This window comes from Hyla sarda, chromosome 6 (genome assembly GCF_029499605.1).
Source record: "Hyla sarda isolate aHylSar1 chromosome 6, aHylSar1.hap1, whole genome shotgun sequence".
Taxonomy (NCBI): Eukaryota; Metazoa; Chordata; class Amphibia; order Anura; family Hylidae; genus Hyla; species Hyla sarda.
The window spans coordinates 214,459,856-214,473,749 of record NC_079194.1 but is presented as its reverse complement, the minus strand read 5'-3'; the positions used below and the strand labels follow the sequence as shown (position 1 = coordinate 214,473,749).

The 13,894-nt window shown below is 44.3% G+C and overlaps 1 protein-coding gene across 9 annotated transcripts in view; it reads right to left on the bottom strand.

Annotated features, from left to right (window-relative positions):
* Positions 1-13,894, bottom strand: part of CHD9 (chromodomain helicase DNA binding protein 9) — a 248,025-nt gene that overhangs the window by 103,383 nt on the left and 130,748 nt on the right. For all 9 annotated transcript variants that reach the window (XM_056526373.1, XM_056526372.1, XM_056526375.1 and 6 more), the window contains 2 exons: positions 11,084-11,424; positions 2,440-2,548 (listed from right to left, as the gene is read on the bottom strand). In XM_056526373.1, the coding sequence (XP_056382348.1) occupies positions 2,440-2,548; positions 11,084-11,424 (450 nt within the window). The remainder of the gene's footprint in view (positions 1-2,439; positions 2,549-11,083; positions 11,425-13,894) is intronic.

Below are 13,894 nucleotides of genomic sequence, written 5' to 3'. Positions count from 1 at the left end.
ATACATTAAAGGGTACCTCTCATCAAAAAAACTTTTGATATATTATAGATTAATGTATGCAGAATTACTTTACAATTGCATGTTATTAAAAAATATGCTTCTTTCTATTTAATTTTTCACTTTGAAGAAATGACCACTAGGGGTCTCCCTACCAGTCCTGGCAGCAAGCATTTCAGACTCATGCTGGAGTCCTAAACACTACGAGCTGCCAGTCTGCTTTGTTCACAAAGGAGAACACTCAGAGCTGCCAGCCTGCTTTGTTCACAGCCTGTTTGGCTGTGAACAAAGCAGGCTGGCAGCTCTGAGTGTTTAGGACTCCAGCATGAGTCAGAAATGCTTGCTGACAGGACTGATCGGGAAAAATACAATAGAAAGAAGCATATTTTTCATTAACATGCTATTGGAAAGTTATTCAACATTCATTAATCTAAAATATATCAAAAGTTTATTTGATGAGAGGTACCCTTTAATAGTTTGATCTGCCATGTTATAGTTCTGTAATTGACACCTGGTTGTATTCTGATGTTTTCCTTCACTATGAACACAGCTTGGACTTCTCATCTGTGACTTCAGTTACTAAAGCAGAGGGAAAGGAAATGTATGACTCAGAAATTATTTATCAGAGCAACAAATGTTTTTTTTATTTAATTCTATCTGCCATATTCTGACACACACACACACACACACACATATATATATATATATATATATATATATATATATATATATATATATCTTTAAACAAAGGTTAACAGGGATGGGAAGGATTTAGTATTTGCCCAAAGTGCTGGGTACCAGCAGGTGCCAACAAAGCCACCTGGGTATTTAGATGCATGCAACAAGCTGGACCTTTCATCCAGGTGAATAAAAGATTCATAAGACTGCATTTACAACCTTACCAAAAGGAATCTGTCAACTGTATCTGCTGCAGACACCATTGGATAGTTAGTTGTTATGCAAGCTGTACCTTTCCTGGAGCCGATTGTGTGTCAAAATACAAGCTAACCAATGCAGAGCCATAAACCACCTGCACTTACCCCAACGTACGTTTCCCACCATTGCGCTTCGTCAGGGGGCGTGCACGCCCCCTAACGAAGCGCAATAGCGTGAAACGTATGTTGGGGTAAGTGCAGGCGGTGTATGGCTCTGCATTGGTTAGCTTGTATTTTCCATGTTTTTTTGCCTCTCAAACGTGCTCTATCTGGTTTGGTTGATGCATCTCTCTTTATCTTTGTACCGATGTTTAGTCTACACTTCCTGTATTCTGTTCAGCGATGTCTACTGTGCCCACACTTTTAATATTTTTTATATTATGAACTACTAATAAAGATTTATATGTTTCTTATACTTTGGTTGCTGTTGAGTGTTTCTCCTATCGGTGGTAATATTTACGGGTTTCCAGCAACACATTTTCATTATATTGATCTATTTGGTGACACCCTAACAGCTATTTAACAGTGTCTGCAGCTCTTAGCAGCAAATCCAGCTGACAAATTCTCTTTAAAGGACATATCTCATGAAAAGAAAACGTATCCCCTATACATTCAGCTATCTTTGGCTCTCCCATAGATATATATGGAGGGAGTGTGGTGTCCCCAGTGCTCGGACCCCCAGCGATCTTAAACTTATGCCCTATTCAGATAGGGGATACGTTTTTTTTCATGAGACTACTCCTTTAAAGGGGTACTCCGCCCCTGGCATATTATCCCCTATCCAAAGGATAGGGGATAAGATGTCAGATTGCCGCAGTCCCGCTGCTGGGGACCCCGGGGATCGCCGCTGCGGCACCCCGCCATCATTTCTGCACAGAGCGAGTTCGCTCTGTGTGTAATGACGGGCAATACAGGGGCCGGAGCAGCGTGACGTCATGGCTCCGCCCCTCATGACATCACGGCCCGTCCCCTTAATGCAAGTCTATGGCAGGGGGCGTGACGACCGCCACGCCCCCTTCCCATAGACTTGTATTGACGGGGGCGGGCCGTGACGTCACAAGGGGCGGAGCCATGACGTCACGCTGCTCCGGCCCCTGTATTGCCCGTCATTCCATGCAGAGCGATCTCGCTCTGCACAGTAATGATAGCGCGGTGCTGCAGCAGCGATCCCCAGGGTCCCCAGCAGCGGGACCCCGGCGATCTGACATCTTATCCCCTATCCTTTGGATTGCGGATAAGATGTCTAGGGGTGGAGTACCCCTTTAAGACAAGGACAGATTAATGTAAGAATTAGACTGTAAGGTTTACCGCAGCAGAAACTATAAACAGATGTGAATAAAGAACTGACAGAAAATATTTGGTGCTGTACAACAAACAGATTGTAATACTGCACAACGTGCGTATTAGTTGTGAGCTGCACATACCTATATAATTTTTTCTTTCCAGATTGTAATAATGACAAAAAAAAGACAAAAAAAAAAAAACAGAATTTGGAAATCATACACACCTGAGCCTCTTCCTCTTTGAGAGCACGTGAGACAGCTTCAGAGTCGGAGATTTCATCGGAGGATTCAATCTTTCGTTTCTGCTTTTTGCCCAGAGTAATAATTAATTTCCTTTTGGGAGAAAGAAAAGCGTACACTTAGGGAAATATCTGGGACAACTGACTACTGTACATACTCTGACGGTCTTATGACATCTCTAAACTGTCTTGTTCTGTTCATTGGACCATCAATGGAAAAAATAAAAACTGTAGAACAACACATATAAACAGTGCAATGCACATAAAAAGATGTACTGCGGAGTGGGCCTATGGAATACCCCCGAGTATGAACAACCATTGTTGCCTGTGGAGGGTTAAGGAGACTCAAGATGTGTCCAATTGGTGTACCCAGCTTCTGTCCTAGGGAATCTGATACCAAATCAAACCTCTTTAACTTCTATTAAATGGGGTATGCTGGGAGTTGTAGTTTTGCAACAGCTGTGCTGGTTGGGAATCACTGTTTTAGATTATCCCTATCCCCAAACCACCATTAGGGGTGCCACAATAAACATCATTTTTTATGTAACTAGAGCTGCCCTCTCAGCAAACATCCTAAGATAGATCCCATCCACCATTCTTTCTGGTATGAGGGAAACTCACCATGTGTAGCAGCACCCAATGAGATTTTGTTTAAAAGGCATTTAAGGGGAACCTGTCACCAGCATCTGGTACAGGGTAAAAGTGTGGGTGACACTGAGTCCAACCATGTTCAATGCAAATGAGGTGCTTTGGTGCACTGAGGGCATTCCTAGCCCCATGGTGCACTCCTCTGCCCACCAAATCCTACCACATGATCACCATCATCACAGGTTCTTCTGCCACATTCTCTTCTATCCTGCACTGCAGAGCTTCACCCCCACATGTACTTCATCTGGCACATACTGAGCAGGAGCAGAGATCTCCACACACACTACAACAGCAGTGACTGCCCGACCAGGACCTGCTCTGTATCTGCTACATACTGGAGGTGTAGGACCTGTGATGATGTCACATTCATGTGACCACTACATGTGGGGATGGAGCTCAGCAGTGTAGGATAGAAGAGAATATCACAGAAGGACCTGATCAGGTGTATAGAATGGAGCTCAGGTACATTCTATATGGCATAAAAGGAGAGTTGCACAGAGCAGAGGTGGGTGGGCAGAGAAGTGCACAAAGGCACTGGGAATGCCCTCAGTGCACCAAAGCACTTAATTTGCATATTTGGATTTTCGGGCAGAACTTGGCATCTGGACAACGTAGCTAAAAAAAAAGGTAAAAGCACAAGAACGCTGTTGACAGATTTCCTTTAAGCTTCAGATTCCCTTTAATGTTGTGTCAGTGGTCTGTGTCCTATTCAGCTATACAGTTATCCATCAACTTACAATGGCCTCAGGTTACAATAGCTTCAACATACAATGGTATTTACTGGACCATTGTAACTTGAAACCAGACTCATCAGAAAATGATACGGGCAGTCCAGATCTGTGATACGTGTCAATGGCTGGAAGAGCTGACCAATCAGAATGGGCATTCACTGGAAAAACACCTGTATTACTGAAGTGCATGCACTGACTGGATGTCTGGTAGCGCCCCCCTACAGTAAAGGGAGGTACTACATGTTCTGTACTACTTTTTACCTGTGCAAGGGTTAGCTGTTCCTTTGGACATCAGGTGGAGGTGGCTCCATTTTACTTTTTTGTGACACTGTATGTACTGTACAGGACCCTGATGAAGCCTTTTATGTAAGTAATTGCTTTCTCTATATTAGTTATCTACTTATTATTCTATAATCCATACTTTTTCCAATTTTTGGATGACATTTTGGTGGCTTCAGAACCAATTACCAGGTTTCCATAGAGTTATGGTCTCAACATACAATGGTTTCAACATACAATGGTCGTCCCGGAACCAATTAATATTGTAACTTGAGGGACCATTGTACTTCCTATAATCTCTGTTACCTTTCACATGATGAAATTTCAAAATTTCTGCAACAAATCTGCTTTAACAATAAACTGACAAGAATATGCTGAGGATTTTTGACAAGGAATTGAGAATTTTTCGTCACAAGATTTTTCTTTTACTCAGTGTGAACATACCCTAAATCACTCTGTATTGACTTACATTAGCTCTGTCTTCAGAACCTTCCTATAGTCATAAGCAAAATTTACACATGAAGGATATGTTGTATCCACATGCAGGGGACAGTCACTGCACAACAATATAAGGACCCATTCACACTTGCTCATTTCTTTGCTGAATTCCATTGGTGGATATGCTGTAGTATGAGCAAAGATTTCTCTGTTCTCCATTGGGCAGAACAGAACAGGGAATTTCCATTGGTGGCGAGACCGATGTCTCCGGAGCGATTACGCTGATGTCACATGGTGAGCAGCGTTAGAAACTGGGTCACCTGCACTATCTACCTATATATTCAAGTTAGTGCAGGTGACTCTGCTGCTTTAATAGTAGGTAGTATCCCCTTGTAGGTAGTATAGATAGTTGCAGACATTAGCAGCAGCCCCCTGTAGACCACAGCCCCCCCCCCCCCCCCTTGTAGACAGCATCCTCCCTTGTGGACAGCGCCCCCCCCCCCCCTTGTAGACAGTGCCCCCCTAGTAAACAGCAGGCCCCCCTTGTAGACAGCAGCCCCCCCCTTGTAGACAGCAGGCCCCTCCCTTGTAGACAGCAGGCCCCTCCCTTGTAGACAGCAACCCCCCCTTGTAGACAGCAGGCCTCCCCCCTTGTAGACAGCAGGCCTCCCCCCTTGTAGACAGCAGGCCCCTCCCTTGTAGACAGCAGGCCCCTCCCTTGTAGACAGCAACCCCCCCTTGTAGACAGCAGGCCTCCCCCCTTGTAGACAGTGCCCCCCTCCCACCTAGTAGACAGCAGGCCCCCCCTTGTAGACAGCAGCCCCCCCCCCCTTGTAGACAGCAGGCCCCTCCCTTGTAGACAGCAGGCCCCTCCCTTGTAGACAGCAGGCCCCTCCCTTGTAGACAGCAACCCCCCCTTGTAGACAGCAGGCCTCCCCCTTGTAGATAGTGCCCCCCTCCCACCTAGTAGACAGCAGGCCCCCCCTTGTAAACAGCAGTCCCCTTCCCTTGTAGACAGCAGCCCCCCCCCCTTGTAGACAGCAGCCCCCCCCCCTTGTAGACAGTGCCCCCCTTGTAGGCAGCAGGCCTACACCTGTAGGCAGCACCCCCCTCCCAGTGGAGGAGGTGGAGTTACATGTGTGTCACATGCTCCTCCATGGGACGCAATGATGCGAACGGGAGAATGGGGTAGTGGGGCGGGGCATTTGACTGGAGGATGCCGCACTGCAGCAGGTATCGGGCTTGGTATTGGGGACATTAAACGAGTCCCCGATACAGTGAAATCTCCCTTAGTGGACACCTCCCAATAGTGGACAGTGTTTAATTCCCCAGCAGATTCCCATAAGACTTAATGTATTTGCACCCTCCGAATAGGGGACATTCCCAATAGTGGACGCAGACACACCCAATAGAGGACAAAACACTCCCAATAGGGAACAATAGGGGACAAAACACTCCCAATAGGGGACAAATAGGCTTATGTGTACCTTGTACACAGGGCAGCTGTCAGGGGTACAGCCAATACCCCAGCAAGGGGCCCAGACTCCCAGGGGGCCAAGCCCCCACCTAAGCCCCAGCACAGAAGCAGAAGACCTCAGTGGTCTCCTGCTTCTGTACATCCGCTGGCCACATCATTCACCCCCTTCCTTTCCTGATCCCCCCCCCCCCCCCTGCCACTTTATTTCCCCTGTGTCAAATCATCCCCCCTCCTTTTTAACCCCTGTGCTACATAATTTCCTCTTGATCTCTCCCCCCCCCCCCCCACTGCTATTTCATTCCCCCTCTCTCCCCCTTTGCCAGAGGGGGGTGATGAATTTACACATAGGGTAATAATGGGGGGATTGAAATGGCACAGGGGGATCAAGGGGAAATTATGTGGCACATAAGGGGGGGTAATTTGGCATAAGGAGGCACAGGGTATAAAGGGTGGATGAAATGATTGGGGGGGGGGATAAGGGGCGATTAAACATCACTGGGAGATTCTACTGTAATATAGCTTTTCATCATGTTTTATAGGTAATTACACTATGGAGTGAATACAGAACAGTATTCAGACATGTAGAAAGGTTTTTGAGCCTTTCTTCCCAATTGCAGATGTCTCTCAATAGCGGACACTTTTTTATTCCCCGTGCGTTTCCGCTATTGGGAGATTCTACTGTGCCATGCAAATGATATTAGTATCGGTATCGGGACATCTCTAGTCGTGACATCACGAGGGGCGTGGCTGTGACGTCACAACCCCGGCAGCCCACACCCAGCGTTCATAATAAAATGTTCCGAACACTGGGGCAGTTGGAGTACCCTTTTAATTCTCCTTGGTTGTCTGTATAATACTAGATTCACACTTTTTTTTTCTGATTTTTTTTTTTAACTAAAAAATATATTGTGCACATACAACCTGAAAAAAGAAAATATCCAGGAATGAAATATATATAAGATTGACATAGAAGGACAAAAAGATGTTAAGTGAGCCTCAATGTTTTGGGGTATATAAAATATTACTGTAATATCCATCTTAGATATGAAGGGCGTACACTTCTGGATAAATAAATCACTATGAGAAAACGTATGGTAGGGACAGGCATCTGTGGCGTCACGTGATGTTGATCTTGTGGACGCCGGATAGGCACTCCAGCCTTACTAATGACAGTCACTTCTCTTATCTCACTGCCGCCTAACAGCTCCCCGTGGTGTTGTGTCAGGCAGAGTAAGGAAAGGTTAACCCAACTGCTACAAAATAGCTTGTGATCCTCTCAGGAAAGACGGGAGGCTTAAGAGGATAATCACAGGGCTACCGTTCTGGGGAACCCAGGGAAATCACGGGGAGAAGGCAGCCGTAAAGGCACGTAGCTCCCAAGGAGCAGAATTGATAATTACTAGCTGGAACGTGAATGAGAAAAGGCTGCCCGGATACAAATGGCTGAGCTACGCCTGCTGCTCACATGAGAGCGGGGAGGCTGGCTTTATTGTGTAGTCAAGGCAATTAGTTTACATCAATACAGCGACTCTGGCACTGCGGGCACCTGAACTGTTCACTCCCCCTCTTGGAGGTTTTATCAATCTTCTAGCTGCATTGCTGTGTGTGCAGAGATAATACGAAACAGCAACCGGAGGAAATGCTATTTCTGCTCTGCAATCTGCAGAGTATTTACACATTCTGCTATCTAAAAGGAGCCTAATACAAAGACGGGCTTACCTACCAAGAAGATGCCCCCCCCAACAGACTTATATGGTGCAGCCACAAATATCGCCCCTGATCACATGGACATATACAGTGATGGGAATTATTTTTCACTTTCCCATTAATTCATCATAATAAAAGTAAATCCATTCCTCTAAATGGAGACACTCAATGACTATAGAGGGGGCACCAATGATTAGAGGGGTCACCCAATCAAAGTACTGCAGAATTGTCCCATTCACATGTAATCAGCGAGGGTGCTGGGAAGTAGACCTGCACTAAGCTGATGCTAGGCCATCAATTCTGTAAAGCTGGATCAGCCCTTTAAAGGGAACCTGATGGGTCTTTTAAAAAATGTGAAAAAAAGTTTAGATAAATGTGAAATAATATAATAATAAAGTATGAGTCCAAAAGCACACAAAAAGGTGCAAATATTTCCACTACAGTTTTCCTCTGTTTCAGTTTCGGTGCAGATATTGAGCAGTGCCTGGTTTCCTTCAGAAATGGTGCTTGAGGCCAATAAGTTCAATCTTGGTTTTATCAGACCAGATAATCTTGTTTCTCGGAGAGTCTTTTAGGAGCTATTTTGCAAACCCCAGGTAGGCTTTCATGTGTCATTCACAGAGGAGAGGCTTCTTTCTGGCCACTCTGCTATAAAGCCCAGTGCTGTAGTGATGGTTGACCTTCCAAAAGTTTCTCCTTTCTGCCCACAGAATCTTTGGAGCTCAGCCAGAGTGACCATTGGGTTCTTGATAATCTCTCTTCTCCCCTAGTAACTTAGTTTGGTAAGACAGCCAGATCTAGGAAGAGTCCTGGTGGTTCCAGACTTCTTCCATTTAAGAATTATGTAGGCTGCTTTTCTCTTGGGAAGTGCAGCTGAAAATTTTTTGTACCCTTCTCGAGATCTGTGCCTCCATACAATCCAGCCTCTGAGCTCTACAGGCGATTCTTTCAACCTCATGGCTTGGTTTTTGCTCTGATATGCATTGTCAGCTGTGAGACCTTATAAAGCCAGGGGTGTGACTTTCTAAATCCTGTCCAATCAGCTGAATTTTCCACAGGTGACTCCAATCAAGGTGTAGAAACATCTAAAAGATGATCAAGAGAAATGGGAGACCCCAGAGATAAATTTCAAGTGTCATAGCAAGGGGTCTGAATAGGAATGTTCATAGTGCTGTGTTGGACGTTCTGGAGATCTCAAGGGGTCCCAGATGTCGGACTCCCCACAACCAGACACTTATTTCCTATACAGTGGATAGGGCAGTGCTTTCCAAACTGGGTGCCACAACACATTAGTGTGTCGGTAGCAGCCTCCAGGGGTGTCACAGGATCATCTTATTCCCCAGCAGCAGCAGCCACTGGGCAATATTCTTAGGTGACCATGGCCCGTGCTGCCTGATCTTGAACTGGCAGCCGGTGTCGCAGCCACTTTAAATCAGTGAGCAGTGGTGGCTGCCGGGACTGTCGAGGATGACATTTGTCAGAAGATAAGCGGTAGCTGCTGAGCCTCCCAGAGCTGGACAGAGAGGCAAAGGCCAGGTGTGTGATGATGGAGTGATTAAAATGGTTAATGAAATGGTACAGGGGATGATGAAGAGGGGGATGAAATGACATGGGAGTGATGAAGGGGGATAATGAAATGGCGGAGGTGAGGATGAGGTGGGACAGGGGGTGATAAGGAATGGGATGAAATGGCACAGGGGTAGATCAAGGAGGGGAAATGAGATGGAAAAAGGGGTAGTAAAGGGGGGATGATGAAGTGGCACAGGAGGTGAAAAATTGGCAAAGGGGGTAATAAAGCTACTAATAGTATGGCAAGGCAGATATAAGTACTAGTAAATATTGAAGAAACTACAACTATTTTAACATCTATAGCATTAAAAAAGTGAGATGAACGACAATCACGTTATATAGAATAGGAAGTGAAGACAGAAGCACTCTTTTGCGGTTCAATCTTTAAAGGGGTATTCCAGGAAAAAACTTTTTTTATATATCAACTGGCTCCCGAAAGTTAAACAGATTTGTAAATTAAAACAAAAAGAAGTGTGTATTAGGTAGTTGTGCTGGCTATTTTTCTTTTTGTTTTTTTTTATGTGCAATTTAGGGGGAATGGCACCCTTTGTAGCCATGCACCCCTCCCCTTTTTCACAGGAGGTATTTTAAATTGATAAGGGATCCAGCATGTCACCCAGTCAGAGGCTATATGCCCAGCAGAGGTGAGTGTTATGACTTAGGCTCAGAATGTGTGTCAGGGTCCCATTCGAAATGAGGCCACCTCCGCGTGGTGGATGGGGGGACACATTTTGATCAAAAGGTGCGCTAAGAGCCTCAATTTTTTTTGACCAAGAGTGCTGCTGCAACCTTCTTTTTTTGTAAGATTTGTAAATGACTTCTATTAAAAAAATCTTAATCCTTTCAGTACTTATGAGCTGCTGTAGTTGAGTTGTTCTTTATGCTCTCTGATGACACCTGTCTCGGGAACTGTCCAGAGTAGAAGCAAATCCCCATAGCAAACCTCTTCTATGAGCAGTTCCCGAGACAAGCAGAGATTTCAGCAGAGAGCACTGTTGCCAGACAGAAAAGAACTCAACTTCAGCAGCTGAACATTATTAGAAGGATTAAGATTTTTTTATAGAACTAATTTACAAATCTGTTCAACTTTCTGGAGCCAGTTGATATAAAAAAAAAAGTTTTTTCCTGTGAATGTCCAACTCAGATCGACCATATATTATGCTCTTTAAACCTGTTTGTGTGATCTTGCTTTATGCATATGGCTACAGGACAGATATGCTGCAGACTTCTCATCTGAATTTGCAGGTAGAAAATTTATAGCATTTTGAGTCAATGGAGAAAATCCACCATAAATCTGCAGGGTATGAGCATCATAAATTGACCGCGGTCGATTTCCATGTGGGCGAAAAAAAAATTGTTAGAGTCTCTTCCACTCTACTGGCACATTTCTTACATGTTTTACATGTGTCCATTGTGTTAATTCCTGTCTTTACATCCTGCATATTTACATAATTTTATGCAGATTATTAGAGGGATATTCCCATCACAGACATTTATGGTATTTCCACAATATGGGTCATAAATGTCTGACCGAAGAGGACCCACCTCTGCAATCATTGTGGAAAAGGGGGGTCCACGGCCACCTTATCTGCTTTTTCTATAAGTCCCATAGAAGTGAAGAGAGATGCACACAAGCTCTCCATTCATTCTCCAAGTGGATGCAAGGGCCAGGGAGGTGATATGGAAACCTTGTTCTTAACATAGGTGCAGGACCCATACCCTGTGCATGCCATCAATGTCTATAACAGTTAGTATGAAAAGAATCACTTTATACCCTTACCCGATTTTCTTCTTCTCTTTAAGTTTGGAGGTCAGCCCAGCTTTGGTTTTCTTACTCTCCTTCTCCTTGGGTTTGGATTTTGCTTTTCTCCCCCGTTTCTCCTCTTTACCCTCTGAAGAGGAAACACTTGGGAAGTTCTCAGGGCTCATGACCCGTGGGATGTTCCTCTCGCCCCTCTCCTTAGCTTTGGCAATGGCTTCAGAGATGATCCGATTAGCCTTCTCCTGCTTGCTCTCAGAATCCACCTTCTTTTTGGGGCGCTTTTCGGATGTTGACCTCACCTTGGAATTCGGCAGCTTATGGTAGGTCCGAGAACCATCAAGCTTTTTGGAGGAGGGAGGCTGAAAAGGAAAGATGAAAGGCTATTAATACATGTAAATGGTAATGCAGCAGGTATCTAGAATAGTGACAAACTGGCCAATGTAAAGACAAACATCAGGCTGAGTGAGGGTGAATTCACACTTGGGGGGTGACTGTACCATGAAATCATCCACCATTCCTGGGCAACAGATTGTACCGTATGGTCCTACACAAGAGGACACAATGATGACAGCAAGATAACCTACACGTTTCTGGATACCTCTGATAACACCCTATACATGGTCCTATTCACAGCTGACTACCGGAGACAGAGCTAAAGAAACATCAATGAAAACACAGCTTTACAATCTTACAATTTGATCACTATGGATAACATAATAGGATAATAAAATAAGAAAAAAAATTATTAATATATATATATATATATATATATATATATATATATACAGTGATCCCTCAACTTACAATGGCCTCAACATACAATAGTTTCAACATACAATGGTCTATTCTGGACCATTGTAACTTGAAACCAGACTCAACATACAATGTACAGACAGTCCAGATCTGTGATACCTGTCAAAGGCAGGAAGAACCGACCAATCAAAATGGGCATTCACTGGTAAAACACCTGTATTACTGAAGTGCATGCACTGACTGGTGTCTGGTAGTGCCCCCTACAGTACAGGGAGGTATTGCATGTTCTGTACACTTTACCTGTGCCAGGGTTAGCTGCTCCTTTGGACACCAGGTGAGGGCGGCTCCATGTTACTTTTTGGGACACTTTGTCTACCGTACAGGACCCCAAAGAAGCTCCTGTCCTCTACATAGACCAGTGTTTCCCAAGCAGGGTACCTCCAGCTGTTGCAAAACTACAACTCCCAGCATGCCCGGACAGCCGTTGGCTGTCCGGGCATGCTGGGAGTTGTAGTTTTGCAACAGCTGGAGGCACCCTGGTTGGGAAACACTGACATAGACAGTGATTTACAGCTCCCAGCAGCTTTTTCTTACTTTTATATGTAAGGATTTGTTTTATCTGTATTAGTTATCTACTTATTTTTCTTTATTACTCACATTTTCCTATTGTTTGGGTGACATTTTGGGGCTTCAGAACCAATTACCAGGTTTCCATAGAGTTCTGGTCTCAACATACAATGGTTTCAACATACAATGGTCGTCCTGGAACCAATTAATATTGTAACTTGAGGGACCACTGTATATATATATATATATATATATATATATATATATATATAGTGAAATATACAATGAACTAGAACAGTGAGGTCTGTAAAGATTACTGTAAGGTCTGTAAGATCAGGCTAAGTTTCTACTTGTTTTTTTTTTTTGTGGCCAAAAATAATGCAAGAAAAAAAACGCCACAGCATTTTCCTATGTTTGGCATTTTTTTCTTGCGTTTTTTGCCTTTGAGTGGAAATTGCATTTTTTGGCCCCTTCATGTTTTTTCTAACTTTCTTGGGATGCAGTAGTGATGGAAAAAAATGATTTAACAAAATTCATATTTTTTATAACTACATTTTTATTCATTTTTAAACAGGGATCAGGGCACTAAAAATGTAGCCGACGATAATAAAAATGTAGTGTGTGTGTGTATTTTTCCCTTTAAAAAAAATATTTTTTAGGTAGTACTACTACTCCCAGCATGGAACACACTGTTCCATGGTGGGAGTAGTAGTTCCTGTACTAATAGACAGATCACCCCGGGTGTCACTCCTGACACCCGATGCGATCGTCCATAATTTAGCAGAGATGCAGAGCGGCTCTATACAGCGCTCGCATCTCAACACTATACTCTGGGCCGGCCAGTGATGTGAATAGAAATGCCGGATGGTGGCAGCCAATCCTCACTCTCACCGGGAAATATGAATGGTGAGTGGCCGGCCGGAGTACAGAACAGAGATGCGAGCGCAGGAGAAAGCCGCTCCGCATCTCAGGGATGAAGGATGATCGCAGCAGATGTCAGGAGTGACACCCACTGTGATCTGTCCTTAACTGCAGGTACTACTGCTCCCAACATGTAGCACACTCTGCTCCATGCTGGGAGCTGTAGTACCTGCATTAATAGACAGATCGCAGCGAGTGATTGGAGTAGTAGTACCTGAACTTCTGACACCCGTTGCAATCCTCCTGTATAATGTATAGATGAGGCGGCCGCTCTTCTATGGTCCCCTGCACAGACGTATATATACATATTCATATTTCCCACAGATTTGTGATTGGCTGGAACCATCTGGCCAATCACAGCTCTGTGGGAAATATGAATAGGTACAGGAGGATTGCAACGGGTGTCAGAAGTACAGGTACTACTACTCCAATCATGGAAAAGTGTGTTCCATGCTGGGAGTAGTACTACCTAAAAAAAAAAAAAAAAAAAAAAAAGAGTGAAAAACACACACACACACACAACATTTTTATTATTGTTGGCTACATTTTTTGGTCCCTGCCCGTCCACATAAATTGATCCCTGTTTTA